Source organism: Megascapheus bottae, chromosome 36 (assembly GCF_031878675.1).
Source record: "Megascapheus bottae isolate mThoBot1 chromosome 36, mThoBot2.hap1, whole genome shotgun sequence".
NCBI lineage: Eukaryota > Metazoa > Chordata > Mammalia > Rodentia > Geomyidae > Megascapheus > Megascapheus bottae.
Window position 1 is genome coordinate 5,758,533 of NC_143544.1, and position 21,753 is coordinate 5,780,285.

The 21,753-nt window shown below is 61.5% G+C and overlaps 2 protein-coding genes across 4 annotated transcripts; one reads left to right on the forward strand and one right to left on the reverse strand.

Moving 5' to 3' along the window:
• The first annotated feature begins 4,038 nt into the window (after positions 1-4,038).
• Positions 4,039-18,269, forward strand: Pkmyt1 (protein kinase, membrane associated tyrosine/threonine 1). 3 transcript variants are annotated; one of them, XM_090324722.1, is made up of 11 exons: positions 4,039-4,173; positions 4,401-4,838; positions 8,210-8,593; positions 11,618-11,726; positions 14,053-14,515; positions 15,287-15,780; positions 16,387-16,493; positions 16,568-16,740; positions 16,881-17,041; positions 17,859-17,924; positions 18,016-18,269. In XM_090324722.1, exons 5-11 carry the CDS (start codon positions 14,165-14,167, stop codon positions 18,125-18,127), a joined length of 1,464 nt encoding a protein of 487 aa, XP_090180848.1. In that variant the 5' UTR covers positions 4,039-4,173; positions 4,401-4,838; positions 8,210-8,593; positions 11,618-11,726; positions 14,053-14,164; the 3' UTR covers positions 18,128-18,269. The 3 variants fall into 3 exon arrangements, with proteins under 3 accessions (XP_090180848.1, XP_090180847.1, XP_090180849.1); XM_090324721.1 differs by lacking the exons at positions 4,039-4,173; positions 4,401-4,838; positions 8,210-8,593 and adding an exon at positions 11,114-11,287; XM_090324723.1 differs by lacking the exons at positions 4,039-4,173; positions 4,401-4,838; positions 8,210-8,593; positions 17,859-17,924 and adding an exon at positions 11,114-11,287.
• Paqr4 (progestin and adipoQ receptor family member 4) lies at positions 18,268-21,563 on the reverse strand. Its single transcript, XM_090324732.1, has 3 exons — positions 21,141-21,563; positions 19,631-19,852; positions 18,268-19,541 (listed from the first exon to the last, which is right to left on the reverse strand). Exons 1-3 carry the CDS (start codon positions 21,304-21,306, stop codon positions 19,108-19,110), a joined length of 822 nt encoding a protein of 273 aa, XP_090180858.1. The 5' UTR covers positions 21,307-21,563; the 3' UTR covers positions 18,268-19,107.
• Positions 21,564-21,753: the final 190 nt, after the last annotated feature.

Consider the following 21,753-nt stretch of genomic DNA (forward strand, 5'->3'; position numbering starts at 1 on the left):
GGGCCCCAGGGTTCCCATCTCCAGGCCTTCCCAAACCCATACTGGCCCAGAGCTGTTTTAAGATGCAGGGCCTTGGGAGGGAAGGAAAGGGGCTCTGAACCCCAGCAGGTGGTCAGACTCTTCCCTGGCACCTTTCTTCCTTTCTGTCCCAAGGGAGCCAGTCCCTGAGTCTTCTGAGTGCCAAGTCCTGTTCTCACTATTGACCATCATCTTTCCTGACCCTCTGCCTCCTCCCCTCACTCTCTGGCCTTCCCCCCTTCTTCCCCAGCCTGCTCCCTTGGCTGGGTCCCCAGCCTTCTATGATGATCTCTTCACCTCCCTCTTGGGAGTTCTGGATCCCGTCCGGCTGCCTGGGTCTTTGGATGTCACAACCAGCAAGGAGGAAGATGGCCTCCTCCTCCCCCACCTTGATGGTTCACACCTACAATCCCAGAACTTGGGAGGTGAAGGGAGGAGAATGGCTACTTCTCAGCCTGGGCTACATCGTGAGACAGTCCCCCCCCCAAAAAAAAAGGGGCAGGGGTGGACAGCTGAGCATATCAATGTCCACCCGTGGTCACAGCTATGCAAGAGGCCAAGACAGAAAGATGGAGGTCCAGAGGCCAGCCCCAACAACAAAATAAAACAAAACCCCTCAAGCTCCTATATGAAAAATAACCTAAGGCAAAAAGAACTGTGGGGGTTGAAGACATGCCTCTGGTGGTAGAGTGCCAGCCAGTGAACTGAAGAGTCACGTACTGATTCTGAGTTCTGGTCTCAGGTAAGAGAGATAAAGGTGTGGCTCAGATGCCTAGCAAGTAGAAGGCCCTGAGTTCAACCACCCAGGGCTCACACCCCAGCTCCATACAAAAAACAAAAAAACAAGGAGCAGCATGTGGCCCTCCCATCCGGACCCCCACCCCTGGTCACGTCTAGATTCTGCTGCCCCTCTTTCTGGGTCTCTTCAACACTCCAGCTCAGGGCCCACCAGCTGTCTAGAGAACTATGGCTAATTCTTCTCCTGTCCTCCTCTTCCTCTGTCCCAGAATGCCTAGGGTGTCCTTCCTTGGCAGCCTGGGCCTTGCTGTCCTGTCTGCCTTCCCAGCAGCCCCTGGGGTCTAGCCCCTGGCTGATTCAGAACCGATGAGCCCGTGGATTGAGTGGCAAGAGGCACACAGGCAGGTCTCACCTGATATTTGCGGTGGCAGTCCTCCCCCAAGGCCTGGGGAAGAGGGGAGACTGTCAGCACCTCCACGCTGGGGATCCCTCACCCTCTCAGAACCCAGGCCTCACCTGGCGGGGTTCCAGCTCCGGGGATGGCACTGGCCCCCACCCCGTTCCCATTTCCCAGTCCTGGGGAGTCAGATCAAAAGCAGATGGAGGGGATCTGAATCTGGGAGACGCACAGGCAGACCAGAGGAAGACAGCAAGGAGGACCTCACCTGGCTTCTGGGGTTTTCTGCCCCCTCCAAAGCCTGAGGGAAAGATGAACAGGTGAGGGTTCACCTTCACGTATCCCCTAGAAACTCAGCTCTGGGTGACCCCTTCCACCCTCATTCCCTCTGCACCAGTGGGTACTGCAGGACCTGATGGGGTGTGTGCGAAGGAGGGGGACACAGGTCTGGATTCCTCCGGTGGGGCTGTGGCCCCCACACTGCCCCACGAGCCCAGTCAATCTTGTGACTTCCCTTTTGGCCCTGGTCAAGCCTGCAAGTGGACTCTTTGTTCCTAGCCTCTGGCCTGAGCTCATGAGCCTTGCTTGGCACAGGGGTACACTTGGGGAGAGCCTGACTACTGGGCTCCAGGATGGGGCTGGGGCACCACCCCCTCTCTATACTCTCACCTGGCTGGGCCCCCAGGTCATTTCCATTGCTGAGTCCTAGAACGGAAGTGGGGTGTGAACAGAGAGGACTTTGAAGGACAGGGGCACCCAGGGGTGGAACCACAAACAATAGGATGGGGATAGCAGGCTCTGTTCACCTGGCTTCTGGGGCATCGTGCCAGCTCCCAAGCCTGCGGGGAGACCAGGAGAGGCTGAGCCACTTGCAGACCCCACCCAACTCCTCAGTCCTCTACTAGAAATGGCTTCTGACCTCCCCCTCGATCTCTCCCCTCCCTGGGCCTGGCCACCTGGGAGCGGTGCCCTTATCTGGCTGGGATCCGCCTCCTAGGAAGGCCCAGGCTCCTATCCCATTCCTGGTGCCAAACCCTGAGAGTCAGAGCAGGAAGGAGCAAGGTCAGGCCAGGTGAGGCATCGGTGAGAGATGGGTGTGGACAGGGACCCTGGCAAAGGGCAAGGCTCACCTGGCTTTTGAGGTTCCGCACCTCCTCCAATGCTTGAAAAAGAGATAAGGACCAGATGGGTGCCTCAAGTACCCAGAGCCTCCAGATCCTCTCATATGCCTCTTTTCCCCTACCTGGTCCTTGGCCATTCTGAGGTACAGTGGCTGTGGGGAGAGAGAGGTAGAAGCTGGAGCCAGGCTGGTATGAAACGGAAGTCTTGACAATGTCGTGTGTGTGTGTGTGTGTGTGTGTGTGTGTGTGTGTGTGTGTGTGTGTATACACCATATCCTGGGGCTTGAACTCCGGGCCTGGGCACTGCCCTGAGTTTTTTCCCTCTAGGTTGGTACCTGAATTTCCCAGACTTTGCTGCCTGCGCTGACTTCAAAATGTGATCTTCAGATCTCAGCCTCCTGAGTTCTTGTGGTATTCTCTCTCCAAGGCAGGCCTCTGTGGCCCAGGCATCTCTTCTCTCAGGAAATATGCCCAGGGAGCCTGGAACCCCACCTGGGCGTGAGGCCATGGAGGCCTCACGAGGGAACCAGTCTCTGCAGCATAATGCAAACCGAGGCAGACATGGGGACCGGAAGAGTTGGCCATACAGCCAATCAAAGGGGCAGGGCCTCCTCTTACCTGGCTTCTGAGGTGTCATGGGCCCTCCCAGGCCTAGAACAGGAAGGACTCCCAGTGCCCCTCCCCTAAGGATGAGAATGGGGACTCTGGGCTCTCCTCCCTCACCCCTGGGTAGCCCCTACCCTAGTTCCCACCTGCCGGAACTCCCCACCCCTGGAAAAGTACAGATGCCCCAGCTAGTTGTGCTTTAGGAATTTGGGGAGACTGGTAGGAGTGTCCAGCCATGCTGGAGAGAGGCCTGGGGGTTTTCTACTCATTCTCAGGTCTAGAAAACATGGGGAGGGCCAGCCCCTGTCCTCCCTCCAGAACCAGTCCTGGGCCCCTTACGGTCCTGCCCATCCTCTGTCCTCACCTGGCTGGGGTCCTACCCCTGGGAAAGGACCGGCTCCCAGCCCCACTCGGTGGCCTGGGAGACAGAGCCAGACGGAAGGATAAGGAGGTGACTGGGACTTCGGAGGGAGAGGCACACAGCAAGTACTTACCTGATTTCTGGGGCTTCAAGCCCCCTCCAAGCCCTGGGGAGAGATAGAGGAAATAAGGGGACTCTACCACCAGGGGTCCCCGCCAGGACCCCACTCTGAGCAGAGGGGCCTGAGGGGAGAAGTAGGTGGTATCTGAGGCTTTTGTCTCCTCCCCAAACCCAACATCAGACCTCCCCATACCCCACCTGCCCACTTTAAGGAGTCACCAATTCTGCCTTCCTCAAGCTCCCCCCCTCTTCTAGCACCTCACCTGGCTGGGCAGCAGCCCCCGGGATGGCCCCTGCTCCCAGACCATTGCCATTCCTGTTTCCAAACCCTGGGGAGACAGAGAGGGGCAATTAGGGAGGAATGAGGGGGGACAGGCAGGGTCCCAGAGGGACTCAGCTGGCTTCTGGGGCGTCACACCTGCTGCAACACCTGCAGAAGAGGTAAGGGTCAGCTGAGGGGATGAGGGCTCCCTTCCCCCCAGAATGCTGCTTCTAGGCTTCCCTTTTCTCCACCTTACCTCCGCCACAGCCATTCTGAGCTGTAAGGCCTATGGGGAGAGATAAGCTGAGGAGGTGTGGGGTCATGGCTGACATAGGGGTGCAGGATCCTAACACTCTTCTTTTGCACTAAGCCAGAACCCATCAAGCCCGAAGGACACCCTACCTGCTCCCACCCTTCAGCAGTGCTGTCCCTCCCCTCTGAGGCTCTGGGAGGCAGGAAGAGGACTCCTGGGTGCTGACCCTCCCAGGGACCCCAAGTCTCACCTGGTTGGGCTCCTAGCCCGTTCCTGAATCCTGGGAGACAGAACAAGGTCAGAGTGTGAGAAAGGTTTGAGAGCTGGAACACTGAGCTGAGGGGGGGTGGGGCTCACCTGACTTCTGAGGCTTAGCACCCCCGCTGCTAAGATAGAGAGCACGTGACCAACCCTGGCAGAGGGGGTCCGCAGAGCCCACACCCAGCTCATACCCACGGGGGCAGTATGAACTCCATGTCTACACCAGCTGAGCTGAACTTCTTTCCTCTCCATCCTCTCCCTAGCTGGTGCCCAGTGTGACTGGAGGACACATGGAAGTCACATATGACCCCAGTGTGACTGGAGGACACATGGAAGTCACATATGACCCCACAGTGTGACTGGAGGACACATGGAAGTCACATATGACCCCACGTGTTTTTCTTCTTTCTTCTCCATACTGGAATTTGAACCCACGGCCTGGAGCTTGCTAGGCAGGTGCTCTACTCCCTGAGCCATTCCCCAGCCCCTTTCTTGCTTGTATTATTTTTCATGTAGGATCCTGCCTTTTGTATGGCCTCCGGGGAACCCTTCTACTCTTGCCTCTAACATAGCTGGAATCACAGACCTGAGTCATCATGGCTAGCTTGTTGGTTGGCATAGGGTCCTGCTAACTTTCTGCCCAGGCTGGCTTCGAACCCCAGTCCTCCACACCTCTGCTTCCCAAGCTTCCAGGTTTACAGGTATGCATCACCACCCTAGCCAGGATCCCCACCTTAAGTGCCATGCCTGTTTGCCTGTCCCTCCTTTGCTGAGAGAGACCAGAAGTACCCTGCCCTCTGCCCCTCAGACTCCCCGCTTCTGCCCTCACCTGCTCCACTGGGGGCGCCATAACCTTTGGGGGAAATGCGAGGTCTAGTTTCTGGGGGGGCAGATGCTGGTTCTCAGCCACCCCTCAGCCAGTCTTACCTCATCGGTAGCTATTTGGGCTCCGGAAGCCTGTGGGGTTGGTGAGAAGGGGAAAACTTAGGAGGGGCAAGAAGAGCCAAGTGTGCAAGCCGCAGTCCCTCTCTGGGGCTCAGTTTCCCCACTGGGCACAGGAGGGGCAAGTATAGAACTAGGTGCATAGTCTGGCAGCCAAGCAAGAGAAGCTGGTGCAGAGGAAGGCGTCTGACCTCCAACGGGTCAAGGGCAGAGCCCACACCCTCCCTTCCAATTGTAAGGTTTTCCTTCCTGGAAGTCCTAGCATTTCTCCTCCTGCTCCCACCTGCTTTCCTCCAATTGCTCCTTCACAGTGGGTCTCAGGAGGGGCCCTTTCTCCCCAGGCTCCCAGACACCCAGCCCCCCCTGGCCCTGCCCCTGAGCCCTGCAAACTCTCCCCCCCCACTCCTGTCCAGCCTTCAAGCCTGTTTCTTCTTGCTGCCAGGGACATCCCTCCCCTCTCCAGCCACCGCCTGTCCTCCCTTCAAGACCAGTTCAGGCCCCTTCCATCTGTCCTCCCTAGCCCTGAGTGGACTGGCCACGGCACTGCTTTCCAGGAGCTGGGCTCCCAGTGCTGAGTGACACTGGGGACAGGCTGGCAAGATCCACCAGGACCCCAGTGTCCAGAGGAGGCGCTTACCTTGTCCCAGGCCAGGAAAGAGTTGGGGCAGCCCTGGGGAAGCAGGGTGTGTTACTCAGGATTAGGGCCTCAGAACCCCAAGTCCTTCCTGTCCGAATTCTCCGGCCCAGGATCCCCACGTGCCAGCCCTCTCTGGATCTGGAACCTCAGCACCTTGTCCACGTTCCGTCTGACCTCCAGCCCATCAGCTGCCTTGGCCCAGCCACCTGCCCTCACCGCCTTGCAGGCTCTCTGGAGTCAGGCAGAGCAGGAGAAAGGCTGTGTGGAAGGCGCCCGTGCCCATGATGCCAGGTGGAGTGGGAAGGCTGGGCACCCTTTGGGTCTTTAAACACCCCTATTAGGCGGGGGCCCTCTGCAGGCCCCCCAGCAAAAAGGGGCAGGATTTCTGCCTATAGACCCCGGGAGGTCCATTCCCTGCCTCCCCCTGCAGCGGACAGGCGCCTGGCTCCCTGGACCTCTTCTCTACCATACCCCTCATCCATCATGGGTGCTGACAGCTAAGAGAGGGTTCCCACCTGTCCCCTCCTCCTAGGGCCACCCCTGTGGGTGATCAGGCCCTGGCGCCAGGCCTGGAGGGCTCACATGTCTCCTCAGCAGCTGGCAAGGAGTAAGCTGGCATCCTAGGCCCAGCCCAAACACAGCTGGGGAGAGACAGAGTGGGAGTCAGAGCCAGAAACGTGGGGTGGAACTGGCACTGAGCTCAGAAAGTTATTGTGCTATGGAGGGAGACAGCAGGGTGGATCAAAAGCTGTCTGACAGGTGGAGGGGTCCTCAGGGATCCCCTCTGATGCTGACACCTCCCAGACCACACAGCAGACAGGCCTTTTGTCCCCAGTGGAGGATGGGCTCTGAGAGAACCTATGCCTTAGACCCCAAGCCATGCTTCTCCTCCTGACACCAATGTGCTTGCTCTCTCCCTCTCTGTCACACAAACACACACACACACACACCTTGTACTCAGGCTGTGGCTGTCCTGGTCTGTGGCTTGGGGTGAGTGGGGCAGGATTGCTAGGGCTGGCTGCAGAGGGGAACTTGGGATGTGGGTATAGCTCTGGCGGGGGGGGGGGGGGGGGGGCGGAGGTGGAAGGGCCTGGAACTGGGCTGTGTGAAGGGCATCATGCAGGGAATAGGAAAGCCTGCGTGGGGGGTCTAGACATCAGGCGCCAGTCTTCTCCAGACGCACAGTGAGTCTGCGGACCCCACCAAGCTGGCTGCGGATAGCACTGACTCAGCCCCCAGCCCCGGGGCCCAAGTCCAGAAGGCCCCACACCCTGCCCGTGTGCTGGCCCAGTCCCTGCCTGGCAGCCCCTCCTGGCACTGCTGGCCGAGGAGGCCGCCAGGCCTGCAGGGTGAGGGTCTAGAAGACACCTTCAGTGAGGAAAGGACAGAAGCAGTCTTTGTGTGGAAACCCGAGGCCCACTACCTCTACAGGCTCCCCCACACCTCACTTCCCTCCTGGCTCCTCCACAACTGGCTGCACCCAATTGCTATCTCTGCCCACACACAGGAAATCAAACCCCAGTCAACTCCAAGGGCCAAGTCTACTCCTTGGATAGTTTGCCCCCCTCCCCCCCGCGCCAGTCCTGGGCCATGAACTCAGGGCCTGAGCACTGTCCTTGGACGTTCCTCAAGGCTAGGGCTCTACCACTTGAGCCACAGCACCACTTCCAGCTTTTTTTCTATGTATGTGGTACCAAGGAATCAAACCTGGGTCTTTGTACATGCTAAGCAAGCACTCTACCAGTAGGCCAAACTCCTGGCCCTGGGTTTGTTTTTTGTTGTTGTTGTTGGTTTTTATGCAGGTGTAATGCCCAGAAACTTGAAGCCCCCAGGAAGAATCACCAGAGACCGAAGATCAATGCAAATTGCAATGAGTCATTTATTGACGAGCTCGGGTCTCTGCGCAATGATAGTCGAGTGCAGACCAGAGGCCAGGAGCACAAAATTACAGCACCTTTAATACATTCTTTGGTAGGGGGCAGGTCCCAGCAAGCATTGGCAACAAATCAATTGGTGCAATACAAACTGGGAAGAGGGTCGTGACTAATCATTGGTCCGTTTAGCAAGCTGTCGTGCTTTGAACTGATTGGCTAATGGGTGAAGGGAAAGACCCAATATGTGGTCAGTGGAGAAAGACCCCCGACAAGGGGCCAGACGCGACAGCTAACAGGCTTGTGCCTGGTTCGCTGGCCCTCGCAAGTCCGACCTTGTACAAGTATAAAAATACGAATGAATACAAGTACAAAAATACAAATGGCTAATCATAGGTTTATAGAAAGATATTTTCTATGCTCCTCACAGGTACTGTGCCTTAGCTATTTTGCTCAAGGCTCACACCCCATCACTTGAATTCCATTTCATGCTTTTTGCTGGCTAACTGGAGGAAAGAGTTTCACAGACTTGCCTGCTCAGGCTAGCTTCAAACCACAGTCCTCAGATCTCAGCCTCCCAAGTAGCTGAGAGTCTATGGTGCCCTGTTCTTGAATGTTCTAGGTGCTCGGTGAAGGCGACAAGTAAGGCTCCTTGAGACCTGAGAAAGCCTAGAGCCTCCCCTCCACAGCCCCAGAGACCCAGAAGTACAGATGTATGGGGATCACCAACAGAATGCCAGGAAAGCTTGGCCCGGAGGAGGAGGACAGAGAGACTCAGAGGGGCCATGCAGGAGGTACAGGCTGAATTCTTGCTTAGCCACTGCCAGGCTGCCTGGATGCTGACATGGACCTGTGGAAAATGCCAGACCGCCAGGACCAACTGACAGCGGCTTAAGACCTGAAGTGTAAGATACTCTCACTCCCAGCACAGTTCCATGCGGGCAGGCTCAGCCTGAGAATGCAAGACCTGGAGAGGCTGAGGCAGAGCTCCGGCCTGGGCTATCAGGTACAGTGGCCTAAAAAGGACATGGGAGGGCACTAAGCAACTCTGAGGGGCTGGGGTAGGGATCAAGGATGAAGGGACAGCTGGGTTTGTGAAAGTGTAGGACAGAGGCTCAGGAAGTACACTGCCTAAAATGGTACTGCCTGTGTGAAAGGATTCTCAGCCAGCTGCTGGGCACCTGTGAGGGTGGGAAGTGGGGAGGACAGCTGCAGGGGAGACAAGGCGCCTGTGGGCAGACACCTTCGGCACCCACCCCTGCCCTGCCCCTTTAGCCCTGGCCTGAGCCACAGCGTGGGTCACTGCCTCTGGCATTCCCCAGGCCCTCACCGTGTGCAAAGCTGACCTCCAGGAACCCCTGGAGCGCACAGACATAAATGTACAACACACCACACACTTAGCAACCACAATAGACTGTGGCCTGTCTTGGAAAAAGGGCTGGCAGAAGTCGCTCCGGGTAGTTGGTCCTGCAGGTGTCTGGACCAGCCTGAGTCACCAGGCGGTGGATGCCAGACACGCTACCAGAAAGGGAGGGGAGCCCAGGCAGGCTTGGGTCCAACCGGGGGCCTCACCACCCTCAATGCGGATATCCCAGGGTGAGACTGGCTGGGAAGGCTGGCCCTCAGTAAGTTGCCCCAGCACCCCAGTCAGGGCTGGAAGACCCCGGTGACCCCAGCACCCCCGTCAGGGGTGGAGGGCCCCCGGTGACCCCCCCCCATGCCCTGTCAGGGGTGGAGGGCCCCCAGTGAGCTCCCCGGTGACCCCAGCATGCCCTGTCAGGGGTAGAAGGCCCCCAGTGACCCCAAGCACCCCTGTCAGGGGTGGAAGCCCCCCGGTGACCCCCAGCACACCCTGTCAGGGGTGGAAGGCCTCCGGTGACCCCCCCACGCCCTGTCAGGGATGGAAGACCCCCGGTGACCCCCCACGCCCTGTCAGGGGTGGAAGGCCCCCGGGGACCCCCAGCACGCCCTGTCAGGGGTGGAAGGCCCCCGGGAACCCCCAGCACGCCCTGTCAGGGGTGGAAAGCCCCCGGGGACCCCCAGCACACCCTGTCAGGGGTGGAAGCCCCCCGGTGACCCCCAGCACACCCTGTCAGGGGTGGAAGGCCTCCGGTGACCCCCCCCCACGCCCTATCAGGGATGGAAGGCCCCCGGGGACCCCAGCACGCCCTGTCAGGGGTGGAAGCCCCCCCGGTGACCCCAGCACGCCCTGTCAGGGGTGGAAGCCCCCCCGGTGACCCCAGCACGCCCTGTCAGGGGTGGAAGCCCCCCCGGTGACCCCAGCACGCCCTGTCAGGGATGGAAGGCCCCCGGGGACCCCAGCACGCCCTGTCAGGGGTGGAAGCCCCCGGGTGACCCCCAGCACGCCCTGTCAGGGGTGGAAGCCCCCCGGGGACCCCCAGCACGCCCTGTCAGGGGTGGAAGGCCCCCGGTGACCCCAGCATGCCCTGTCAGTGATGGAAGGCCCCCGGTGACCCCAGCACGCCCTGTCAGGGGTGGAAGCCCCCCGGTGACCCCAGCACGCCCTGTCAGGGGTGGAAGCCCCCCGGGGACCCCAGCACGCCCTGTCAGGGGTGGAAGCCCCCCGGGGACCCCAGCACGCCCTGTCAGGGGTGGAAGGCCCCCGGTGACCCCAGCACGCCCTGTCAGGGGTGGAAGGCCCCCGGGGACCCCAGCAAGCCCTGTCAGGGGTGGAAGGCCCCCGGTGACCCCAGCACGCCCTGTCAGGGGTGGAAGCCCCCCTGGTGACCCCAGCACGCCCTGTCAGTGATGGAAGGCCCCCGGTGACCCCAGCACGCCCTGTCAGGGTGGAAGCCCCCCGGGGACCCCAGCACGCCCTGTCAGGGGTGGAAGGCCCCCGGTGACCCCAGCACACCCTGTCAGGGGTGGAAGGCCCACCCCGGCTTGGCCTGGGTGGGCCCTCCGCCAGCCCCGTCAGCATCACCTGCTGGGTTTTTCCAAGGGAGGCCAATCCGGAGCTCGTTACCTCAAGGTCACGGGCCAGGGCGGCCGAAGGCGGCCTCAGCTGGGCGCAGGACGTGGCCTGGCCCAGGACTCCGGCACCCACGCAGGCTAAAGGGAGTCAAATACTAGTTAGGGAGGCGAGCTCCAGGAAATGCGAAGTAGAGGAGAGGCTGGGATGCGGGCTTCCGGGTGGAGGTGGCGGCTCAGCGGTCCAGTCGGGAACTGGTGGGGCGTGGAGGACGCGGGCCGACGGCGCAGCTCGCCCGGGGCCAGGCTCGAACCGCCGCCACAGCCCCAGCCGCAAACGGTGGCGGGACGCGGCGCGCCTGCGCATAGGGCGCTCCGGCGGCGCGGAGGGGCGGGGCCGCGGGCACGCTGGCCGGCGCGGAGGGGGCGGGGCCGCGGGCACGCTGGCAGACGCGGAGGGGGCGGGGCCGCGGCGCCCGCTGGCCGGCGCGGAGGGGGCGGGGCCGCGGGCACGCTGGCCGGCGCGGAGGGGGCGGGGCCGTGGGCGGTCCTGGGCGGGGCCTCGAGGCCGGTTTGGAATTTTTGGCGCGAGCCGGCTCCGCGCGCGTTCACGGGCCGTTCACCCCGCCGGGAGAGCCCTTCGCCGGGGCGCCCGGAGCCGCCACCGGCAGACCCCGGCTCCCTTGACCCTCCTGAAGCCTCCCGTGGCCTTCGCCGACCCGAAATCTGGGACCTCGCCGTCGCGCGACGCCCCGCCCCGCCGTCCCAGGTGAGCTCAGACCCGGCCCCGAGGGCTCCCGGGAGCGGCCCACCCGGCCCCGCGCCCCCGGGCTGCCCCTCGCCCCGTCCACCCTCACCCGCTCCTCGGGTGCCCACCTCGAGTGGTCCGCCCGCCCTCCGGGGCTGCCCCACGCCTTCCTTCCGCCAGGGGCCGGCCCTGCCCCGCGGGCTCGGGAGGCTCCGCCCGCCCGCCCCTCCCGTCCTCCCTCTCGGATCCGGGATCTCTGGCCGCTGCCAGGGCTCGCCCCTCCCCGGGGGGCCTCGTCCCCTGCCCCGCCGGTTCTCCCCGAGACAGCCGGGCTCCCCGATTGTTCGCCAGATTCCTCCCCCTCTTGCACGAACCGGTTCAGCCGCTGCCCTGCCCAGGAGGAACTCACAGTCTAGCCGAAGGAACCGCGACCAGCCGGCAGGTCCTGTCCAGCGAGAGGGTGAGGTCCTGGCTCCTGAAAACCGCGGAGGGGGCCCTGGCCGGGGTCCCTTCCCAGGCCCCAGCTCCTCTCTCAGCTTGTCCCATACCAGGCCAGTGGTGGGAGGACTCAGGTGACAATTGACATCACACCAGTCCTGGAACTGCCTTAAGATTGGGGTCCGGAGCGGTCCAGTGTGCTGAGACCCCGACATCCTAGTTCTTCACTTTGAGAAGGGGTGGGGTATGGGTTCTCCTTATTTTTTATTTATTTTTGGTGGGTCACGGGGGCTTGAACTGGGCCTGGGCGCTGTCCCTGAGCTCTTCAGCTCAAGGCTACCACCCTACCCTGGAGCCAAACCCCACTTCCTGTTTTCTAGAGGTTAATTGGAGATAAGAGTCTCAGGTCCTTTTGTGCCCGGGCTGGTTCTGAACCTTGATCCTCAGATCTCAGCCTCCTGAGTAGTGAGGGCCACTGTGCCTGCCTTGATATTCTCTCTCTCTCTCTCTCTCTCTCTCTCTCTCTCTCGCTCTCTCTCTCTCTCTCTCTCTCGCTCTCTCTCTCTCTCTCTCTCTCTCTCTCTCTCTCTCTCTCTCTCTCTCTCTCTCTTTCTCTCTCTCTCTTTTCTTGTTTGTGGGGCTCTTCAGAACCCAGGGCCTTTTGCAAGTGCACCATCACAGAGCTACACTGGTAGCCTGCAATGGGTTCCTAGAAGTCCCTGGAGGCAGCTGAAGGGTCCCCAAGGGTGTAAGAGAGCCTTCCTCCCCTCTTAGTGCCCCTCTCCTCATTAGCACATTCCCCCAGTCCGCAGGCCACTTTTCAGGTGACTGATTCTGAAGCCAACACCATACCTGGTAGGTTTGGCATCTTTGGATACATTGTGGCTTCCCTTCAAGTTGTTTTCTTATTTTTTCTTTCAATTACAACACTGTAACAACACCACAGCCCTCTCTGCCCCTGGCTACTCACACACCCACTGACACCATGGGACAGCTAACTGTGCTTGGTGTGACCTTTTGATGGTGACCCAGGGCCTGGTTTATGACAGCACTTAGCATTTATGCCTGGCACCAAGTTAAGTCTGTCATGGAGCCAGGATAGAAAGGTCTGCAGGCTCCTGGCCCCTGCTGAATCTCAGAATTCAAATAGTCTCAGATCTAGAAAACTAATTGAGAAGGCATTATATTATCTATTAGTGCATATATGTGACAGCACTTACATGCCTGAGGCATCATCCTAAAGTGTCACAAAATGTGTAATATTTACACAGAATCAGGGCTCTTTGTGTCAATCCTGTCCCCAGTCATGATCTTGGAGCTGTGCTATGGAGCTGGGACAGGGCAGGGAAGCACTTTGCCTGGGGAGGTCTGCACAAGGCAGTGGCCTCTGATCCTCTGCTTTCCTCTACCAACCAGTCTTCTGTGAATGAACTGGGGTTTGGGGGATCAGGTTCCACAGCTGGATCTGGGAAGACCCTTCCTGAGGGTGGCAGGTAGCAGATCCCCTGGCCTGTTTGCCAGGTGGAGCTGGGGGTAGGGGAGACGGGGTGAGGAGTGTTAAGACTCTTAGCACGGATAGCTATTCTTTTAACTGACTGGAAGAATAGGGAGCCCCATTTTCTTGGCCCACAGTGCTCCAAGGAGCCACATATGTTCAATTACCAAGATTCGGTGGTAAAGGTTTCTTCCTTTGCTATGTTCAGAGACCTCGGTGCTTGGTTGTAATTGTCACCTATTCTTCCTGTATCTTTGGGGAAAGGCTCATGGGGCTCGATGCTGCCGTCCTGAGAGTGGAACCCCGCTGAATCAGCTCTGCCACAACTGTGGGAGTGAGAGAAAGGAAGAGAAGAAACGTCTGCAACTCAGGGCTTCTTTCTTTTTTATTTTTGGAATTAGCTTTTCCCCTCAAGACCTTGGGAGGAATCAGAGCAGGGCTGGACATGCAGACATCTGACTCCAAGCTGCTCTCTCTCATACCTGCTCTGAGTGGGGAGGCACTTGGGGATACAAGCCCATGGTTTTCTTTTCCTTTTTTTTTTTTTCCTTTTTAAATTTTTTACCAGTCCTGGGCTTGAGCTCAGGGCCTGAGCACTGTCCTTGGACTTTCTCAAGGCTAGAGCTCTACCACTTGACCCACAGCACCACTTCTGGCTTTTTTCTATGTATGTGGTACCAAGGAATCAAACCCGGTTCTTCGTGCATGCTAGGCAAACACTCTACCACTAGGCCAAACTCCTGGCCCCATGGTTTTCATGTCAGGTTTCCACCCCTTCCCCTCCCCCAAGGTATAGATGTTGCTGGGGGGGGAAGGGAAGGGTACAACCTCCTGTCTTCTGCCACTCCTGCAGGTGCCGTGGCCCCCGGGCCTCCGTGTGTGTGAGTAGACCTGGCTCTGGACTCACAGGGCCAGGCGCTGTTGGAGAGGACACGCCGCTCTGCACTCAGCCTCTCACGCTGGCCATGCCTGTGCCCACCGAGGGTACCCCGCCGCCCCTGAGTGGTACCCCTGTTCCAGTACCCGCCTACTTCCGCCATGCAGAGCCCGGCTTCTCTCTCAAGAGACCTGGGGGCCTCAGCCGAAGTCTCCCACCCCGGCCTCCTGCCAAGGGCAGCGTCCCCATCAGCCGACTCTTCCCTCCTCGGACTCCCGGCTGGCACCAGCCCCAGCCCCGGAGGGTGTCCTTCCAGGACAAAGTATCAGAGCCCCTGAAGAGCCCTGGGTACGACCCCGGCCGGCCAGAGTCCTTCTTCCAGCAGAGTTTCCAGAGGCTCAGCCGCCTGGGTCACGGCTCCTATGGAGAGGTCTTCAAGGTGAGTTAGGGGCCACATCCCAGGCTCATCTTAGGAATCCCATCCCTCACTCCCTGAGACAGGACACCAGCCTGTGTGTCCCCCCCACTCCCCGCTTCTCAGTCTGTCTCCCCTGGACTGACTGCACTCTTCTGTTTAGCTCTCTCCCAAGCCTTCACGCAAGCCCCCCAAGGGCTGTCCCATGCACTCTGGCCTCTTGTCCAGGGCCTGGCACAGCCCACAGCGCTCCTGGACGACATCTCTCCATCCTGATCCAACTGTCCAGGGGTTCTTGGCAAACTCACCTAGCTCCTGGAGCTGGCCTGAGTATACCCCATCCCCTCCCCTACACCCCCAGACAGGCAGGCTCCAAGCTACCCTGCGCCTACCACCATTTAAAAAAATACACATTTTCCATTGATTTACGTTTCATTTAAAATAATAGCTTTCCCTGGCACAGTACTATGTAGAGGCAATCTTATAGTAAATGCCAGCATGACCCCTGAACCAGCTGTCCTCAGAGGGAAGCTTGTGTCCTGCAGCACACTGCCCCATTGTGTTGTGCCAGGGTTTTCCCTTAGCCCTGCACCCAGGGCAGTCCGCGGGTTGGCACGATGGGTTCACCACACCCGTGCCGTTGCTGGGTCTCTGGCACACCTCCCATGGAGGTTTGTCAGTGTATCAGTTTCTGTTGGCAGGGTCTCCCTAAGACAAGTGTCTCCGAGTGTGAAATCCTCCCAGCCTCAGCTGACGGTCCCTCCACCCTGCCTGTGGCTGCCACCTCTTTTCCAGGTACGCTCCAAGGAAGATGGCCGGCTGTATGCAGTCAAACGTTCCATGTCACCATTCCGGGGACCCAAGGACCGGGCCCGGAAGCTGGCTGAGGTAGGTGGCCATGAGAAGGTGGGCAAACACCCACGCTGCGTGCGACTGGAGCAGGCCTGGGAAGAGGGCGGCATCCTGTACCTGCAGACAGAGCTGTGTGGGCCCAGCCTGCAGCAACACTGTGAAGCCTGGGGTGCCAGCCTGCCCGAGGCCCAGGTCTGGGGCTATCTGCGGGACACTCTGCTGGCTCTGGCCCACCTGCATGGCCAGGGCCTGGTCCACCTTGATGTCAAGCCTGCCAACATCTTTCTTGACCGCCGGGGCCGCTGCAAGCTGGGTGACTTTGGGCTGCTGGTAGAGCTGGGTACCACTGGCGCTGTGGAGGCCCAGGAGGGAGACCCCCGCTACATGGCCCCAGAGCTGCTCCAGGGCTCATACGGAACAGCGGCAGATGTCTTCAGGTGAGGACGGGGGCTTGGAGGACACTGTAGATGGTCACCAAAGAGAAGGACTCCCAGGAGAGAATGGCCGGCCTAGCGTTAGGTCACGCCCTTGGCCGCAGGCCTCGGAGCTGCTGCCTGCCCTCTAGCTGTGAGATCCCCGAGGAAGAGGCTCCGAAGCAGTCCAGCCTGTGGAGCCCCGCGTTTCACAGCTTCGCAGGAGGAATGGCGGCTGTACCTCATCCAGGAGGGAGTGACAGATGCTAGGGCCTCACCTTGTCCACCCCTCCTTTAGCCACTGTGGCTGGGCACAGGCCCCGGGTTCTTAGCAACCACTGGCCATCCTCCCCTGGTGGTACCTTGGGTCTTAGCCAGCGAGACTGTGACAGTGTAGTAACCATAGAAACCAGGGTGCCTGTGGGTAGGGCTCTGGAGGTCTCCACTGCAGCCCGTTATGTCTGTGCTCCCCAGGGCCTCCTCAGACCCCCCACCCTCCCTGCTCCATCTCCCTGGCTTATGGGAGAACCTCTCCCACCCTTCATCCCCGCACGGGACTGGAGATGGTGTCTGCGGGGGTCTGTCCCAAGGCTGAGTTGGTTAGTTCTGTCCTCGTCCTTATCCTCCCAGTCTGGGTCTCACCATCCTGGAAGTGGCCTGCAACATGGAGCTGCCCCGGGGCGGGGAAGGCTGGCAGCAGCTGCGCCAGGGCTACCTGCCCCCCGAGTTTACTGCTGGTGAGTGGGGTCCCAGGGCCGGCGGTGGGGTTCCACTGGGCTCGGACCCCTGAACCAGCCCTGCCTGTGCGCAGGTCTGTCTGCTGAGCTGCGTTCTGTCCTGGTCATGATGCTGGAGCCGGATCCCCAGCTGCGGGCCACGGCCGAGGCCCTGCTGGCCCTGCCCATGCTGAGGCAGCCGAGGCCCTGGAGTGTCCTCTGGTGCATGGCTGCAGACGCGCTGAGCCGTGGCTGGGCCCTGTGGCAGGTACGCTGCCCACGTGCTTCCGGCCACGTCAGGCTGCCTTCCCTACTTGCAGTGTGGCCCAGGTCATCTCCGGCTCCTAGTTCTCCTGCTTAGCCCCGTGCCTGGATTACAGCCACTGCGCTGTCCTCTCATCTCCTCAGGCCCTGCTCACGCTGCTGTGCTGGCTCTGGCATAGTCTGGCTCACCCTACAAGTTGGCTTCAGCCCCCAGGGCCGCCGACCACCCCGCCCGGCTCGCCGTCCTGCAGCCCCCTCCTGGACAGCAGTCTCTCCAGTGGCTGGGACGAGGACAGCATAGTGGGGTGAGGCACTGCCCCCAGGGCAGCGGGTCCCTGCCGTCTGCACTTGTGAGGACACAGGGGCCTCATGGAGACTGACACATGGACCAGCCTGGCCTCTGTCACCCCCTGGGCAGTAATGGCCTGGCCTGTATGAATGTGGCTGTGTACAGAACAATAATTAAGCTCTACACAGTGGCTCACGCCTGTCATCCTAGCTACTCAGGAGGCTGAGATCTGAGGATTAAGGTTCAAAGCCAGCCCTGGCACAAAAGGACCCGAGAATCTTATCTCCAATTAACCTCCAGAAAATGGGAAGTGGGGCTTGGCTCAAGCATAGGGTGGTAGCAATGAGCTGAAGAGCTCAAGGACAGTGCCCAGGGCAAGTTCAAGCCCCATGATCCACCAAAAGAAAAAGAAAAATCAAAGAACAGTAGTTGCAGCACAGCGTGGCACTAGGGAGTGCAGGGCAGGGGCCAGGGTCCCCACTGGGCCAGCGGGGTGCACACCCAGGCACAAATGGGGCTCTTCCCTGGTGTAGAAGCCTGCAGAGCCGGTGGGCAGCTGACCTGAGAGGACCTCTCTGGTGCTGGTGCCGCCAGTAATTAAGAAACCACAGCACAGAAACGCCGCATGCTCCACTCAGGCACCCGGAGGACTCCCTCCTCCAGACACTTCAGAGCCGAAAGCCCGCTTGACATCAGGCTCAAAGCATGTCTGTCCAAAGAGGGGAAAGGGGCCTTGGAGGAGGGCCAGGCAGAAGGGCTAGGCTGTTGCTCAGAGGGCAATGGGTTTTTACTGTCACCTGTCACCCCTGGTTGTTTCTCCCACTCCCCCACAGGCCCTCGCTTTCCCCAGAGCCCGTCCCCTCCCGTGCAGCTAGGAGCACCTCCACGCCCCAGGGCAGGTACATGTGGGGTGAGCAGCCTGGGGACAGGGTTGGCCAGAACTGGCCTTGGGGGTCCCAAGTGTCATTCCTCTTTCCTCCTTCCCCCAAGGGACACCCAGGACCTAAATGACACGGACACAGAGCCTCCTCGGGGTTCCTACCCGTCTTTTGAACCTCGAAACCTCCTCAGCCTGTTTGAGGACTCACTGGACCCAGCCTGAGCTGTGGGCCCAGCTTCAGTGCTTTTAACTATTTACCCCTTTTCAGCCGCCGCCCCCCCCCCCAAGCTGGGGTCCCTCTGGGAACTCCTACGTCTAATAAAAAGTTGAATCTTGGGAGCACCCAAGCCCGCTCACATGGCAACAGAGCACTTCCGGTCCTTTTATTGATGCTTCCCAGCTGCCTAGGGTTCCGGTCCCTGGATGGTCTGGCCTTGAGCCTGAGCCCTGCGCACAGCATGCTCTCGGACCTCTGGCAAGCAGGCTGGAGCTGCACTTGTGAAGCAGATTTCCTGAGTGGGCGCATCTCTGGTGGGCAGGGCAGGTCCTCAGACCATGGCACTGAAGGTGGGAGACGAGCCTTATTCCAGGGGGCCTGGGTCCAGGGCTGCTCTTTCTACTCCTGGACCTGCTGCTAGAACAAGCAGCCACCATCCTGTGCCTTTTGGCCAGCTGGTACAAGAAGGGCTAGGGTCCGCTTGGTCCTGGGAGAAGGGGCTGGTCCCGCTGCCTTCACCCTCACTCCATCCAGTTTGGGACCAGAAGGGGTGAGGTCGTGGCACTGGGAGAGCTGGCATGCAGGGCAGAAATGGAAGCACGGATTCACTCAGGAACCTGTGAGGTGTTGTGGTCGGGTGGGACAGGGAGATGGCTCTGGGCTGGCAGGCATGGGCAATTGGGAAGACTCAACTGTCAGGGCAAGACAACCCTAGAAGCCTTCTGGCCTAAGCCTCACGGGTCACAAAGGGTAAGCTGAGGCATGGGCAGGGAAGTTTCCTTCCAGCTGGCACAGCAAAACAGGATCCTGGAGGGAGGTAGGAGGGGAGGGGTAGTGAGAGTTCCAAAGCCTGGAAGAGGTAATTCCACAGGAAACCATGAGCAGATGAGGGTGCCCAGCCGGGAAGTCCCTTGTTCTGGAAGCTTCCTGGAGAGCCAGGCCCTCGCAGACTGGCAAGGGGAAGGCGTCCCAGGGCTGGCTCAGTTCAGTCTGGAGGACAGGCGTGGCGCGTGGCCCAGAGCAGGTCGGGCACGACGCCGGCGTGCAGCTGCAGGAGGGAGCCCACGCTGAGCAGGTGCATGATCTGGTGGGAGTTGCCCCAGTAGTCGAAACGCCCGGGTCCCCAGCGCTCTGGCAGGCGGGCAACGTTCACCAGGCCTCCAAGCAGAGCCAGCGCATCCATGCGCAAGTAGCAGGGCAGGGAGCCTGGAGCCCCGGAGCCCAGCCCCACCCCGCGGGCCCCGAATACCAGGAGGCGGGCCCCAGCTTGCCACCCAAAGGCTCGGAGCCGGGCGCTGGTGGAGGGCGCAGTGAGGGCGCGCCAGCCGGCCACGCCCGACAGTGCAGTGTAGCCCAGCAGCGCGGCGGGCCGAAGCCAGGGTCTGCAGGCCAGGGTGCAGTGAATGATGGGCAGAGCCCCTGGGGAGGGAGAGCACAGCACACCCGGGTCAGCCGGGGTCCGTCCAGCCCCTCTCCCGGCCTGCCCGCCCACCCTGGCCCCTGCTCACCCAGGGTGTTGACGAGGCAGACCCCACACATGTCCAGGGTGAGAAGCCGGGTGTACACAGAGCTGCCCCCTTGGTGGCACATGAAGAGGTGGTAGAGCACAGAGGCAGCCGGGGGGGCCAGGCAGGCCACGCAGTGTGCACCCCCCAGCCAGCCATCCTGACCCAGCTGACTCCATGGCACGCTCATGGGCACCAGCACCAGGAAGCCCAACAGAGCCAGCCCTGCAGAGGAGGGAGGCGTCAGCCACTGTCCAGCAGCTCAGCCCAGCAGCCCAGCTCTTCTCTGTGTGTGGGAGCCCAGGGCCTCTGGCTCTCAGCTTTTCCCTCTCAAGGCTGGTGCTCTACCACTTGAGCCACACCTCCGATCTGGTTTTTGGCCGGTCAGTTGAGGTAACGCTCTTGCATGTGTCTCCCTGGCTTGAACGGAAATCTTCAGATCTTGGGTCACAGGCGCCCGGGTGCAGGGCAGGTGTGATGCCACTGCCATGCAGCACCAGGCGGCCTCAGGTAAAGCCTTTGGGAAATAGCTCACTCACCCTCCTGGCTCAGCAGTTCTGGGGGCAGAGGTGACAAGCCCCACTTTGCTGATGGAAGCCAAGTAACCACCAGGTAAACCCCACAAGGATGCAAACACCAGAGGGGGAGCCCGGGTAGTCTATCTCCCCACAGAGGGCAGAACCCCACCAGGCCGGCCTGGCCTGGCCTGTCCCTCTGGAGGCTGCCGGTCCAGCCCTAAGGCTACAGAGCACCTCCCCCAAGCGTCCACAGGGATGGAGGTTCGGGCCTTATTGTCTTCAGGGACGAGAAAGGCCAGAGGGAGGGAGCTAGTCCCATTGCCCCCCCCCCCCCCGCCCCTGAAAAAAGCCCAAGTGCCTGGTAGGAGTCCATCCGTTGGCCAGCCCGGACTCTTCTTGGGGATCCCCACCTCTCCTCCCCAGAGCTGGCCTTGTCCTCTCAGGGGTCACCGGGGGGCGCCAGCTGTCCCCCCTCTTGGTGGGGTCAGGCCTGACAATCGTCCCTGGCTGGCGAAGGACCCTTGACTAAAGCCAGCTGGCGCTGCCCCCCCTCCCCGAGGCCGGCGGAGCTCAAGGACGGGCAGGGCTGTGTCAGCAAGCCTCTGCGGGCCGTGGAGGAGGAGCAGGGCGCTGCAGGGGCGGCGGGGGGGAAGGAGCCACCACCAGGCGGAGCCCCAAGGCTGGGCTGCCTGGCCGGGGGAGGCGGGGGAGGCCGGGCGGCCGGGCCCCGGGCCCGAGAGGGAGGGCTTCCCTTCCGGCTCCGGCGCGCGGGGTGGGGGTGCCCAGGGCGCCGGGCCCGGCCCCCCGCCCCGCTCCCCTCTCCAGCCCTCCGTCCCGCCGGGAGAGCGGAAGCTGGCAGCGCGGCTCGGGACAATGGCAGCTTTGTCGCCGCGGGCCCCGGGCCGGGCGGGGATGGGACACCCCGGGACCGGGGCGCCGGGCGCTGCTCGGCCTTTGGATCCCGGGCCCCGCACGGGCAGGGGAGCGCGGCTCACCGTGGGTGTAGATGTTGCCCAGCTCGTTGTGCAGGTAGAAGAGGCTCCGCAGACAGCCCGAGCCGCTGCTGGCCGGCCGGTAGCCGGTCAGCACGAACTTATTGAACTGCAGGTGCGGCGGGGAGCTGGCCCAGTCCAGCAGGCGCGGCCCCGCCAGGAACGCCATGGCCCGCGCCGCGCCCGCGGCCTGCGCGCCTCCGGACCCCGGGCCTCCTCCTCAGCGGGGTCGCGGCGCGGGGAAGCTCATGCCCGCGTGCCCGCGGGTCCCCCGCCCGCGGCCCCGGTCCGCTCCGTCCTCGCGCTGCGCGCGCCCGAGCGCGGGGCTGCGGCTCCGCCCGGGCAGGCGCGGCGTGGCGCGGGCCCCGGGCACCGAGAGCCGGGGTCCGCGGCCGGTCGGCTCCCCGCAGCCCGGAGAACGGGCGCGGCCGGACGCGGGCGCGGACGCCAGGCTCCACCCCGGCTCCTCGCCCCCGCCACCCAGCCCCGCGTTTCGCGCGCTGGGCTCCTGACGTAGCCGTTGCCGGGGCCAATGGGCGCCGTCCGCGGGTGGCTCCGCCCCGGGGCTGCCCGGCCTCGGCTCGCGGCGTGGGACCCGCGGTTCCGGGCTCGCCGG

What these genes read in the sequence shown, in the direction of transcription:
- Paqr4 (XM_090324732.1), bottom strand. Translation starts at nt 21,306, where the DNA reads ATGGCGTTCCTGGCGGGGCCGCGCCTGCTGGACTGGGCCAGCTCCCCG. An exon ending in GGGCAACATCTACACCCACG is followed by an intron (nt 19,853 to 21,140) that starts GTGAGCCGCGCT and finishes CCTCCTCTGCAG; the next exon opens with GGCTGGCTCTGTTGGGCTTC. An exon ending in CTGCCTCGTCAACACCCTGG is followed by an intron (nt 19,542 to 19,630) that starts GTGAGCAGGGGC and finishes CTCCCTCCCCAG; the next exon opens with GGGCTCTGCCCATCATTCAC.
- Pkmyt1 (XM_090324722.1), top strand. Translation starts at nt 14,165, where the DNA reads ATGCCTGTGCCCACCGAGGGTACCCCGCCGCCCCTGAGTGGTACCCCT. An exon ending in CCTATGGAGAGGTCTTCAAG is followed by an intron (nt 14,516 to 15,286) that starts GTGAGTTAGGGG and finishes CCTCTTTTCCAG; the next exon opens with GTACGCTCCAAGGAAGATGG. An exon ending in GTGGCTGGGCCCTGTGGCAG is followed by an intron (nt 16,741 to 16,880) that starts GTACGCTGCCCA and finishes TCATCTCCTCAG; the next exon opens with GCCCTGCTCACGCTGCTGTG.